At 67.5% G+C, this 480-nt stretch overlaps 1 protein-coding gene across 1 annotated transcript in view; it reads left to right on the plus strand.

Annotated features, from left to right (window-relative positions):
• Window positions 1-351: 351 nt before the first annotated feature.
• Window positions 352-480, plus strand: part of SPIRE2 (spire type actin nucleation factor 2) — a 6,074-nt gene continuing 5,945 nt past the window's right edge. The window contains 1 exon segment of the mRNA XM_031060134.1: window positions 352-380. Within this exon segment, the coding sequence (XP_030915994.1) occupies window positions 352-380 (29 nt within the window).

The raw sequence follows: 480 nt of genomic DNA on the forward strand, positions 1-480 counted from the left end.
CGGGAGCGGAGCGCCGGGTTTACCAAGGTTTAGCGGGGCTTACCGGCACCGACACCCGGGACACCGGGACGTACTGGCACTGGGGCTTATCGGAGCATACCGACGCTGGGAGCGGGGCACCGGGGCTTACCGGCACCGAAAGCGAGGCAGCGGGAGCGAGGCGCCAGGGTTTACCGGCACTGGGATCCGGCACCGGGGCTTTCCTGCTCCGGAGCCTAGCAGCACCAGGAACGGGGACTTACCGGCACCCGGGCACCAGGGCTAACTAGCACCGGGATCCGGGATATCGGGACTTACCGGCACCGGGGCTTGCTGGTGCAAGGAGCGAGGCGCTGGGGTTTACCCGTACCCATGCTTGCTGGCACCGGGAGCAGCCTACGGTGCTTACTAGCACCGGGATTTCTCGGCACCGGGACCCGGGGCACCGGGACTTACCAGCACAAAGAGCGGGGACCTGGGACCTACCGGCACCGGGACTTA

Source organism: Geospiza fortis, unplaced genomic scaffold, assembly GCF_000277835.1.
Source record: "Geospiza fortis unplaced genomic scaffold, GeoFor_1.0 scaffold102, whole genome shotgun sequence".
Classification (NCBI taxonomy): domain Eukaryota; kingdom Metazoa; phylum Chordata; class Aves; order Passeriformes; family Thraupidae; genus Geospiza; species Geospiza fortis.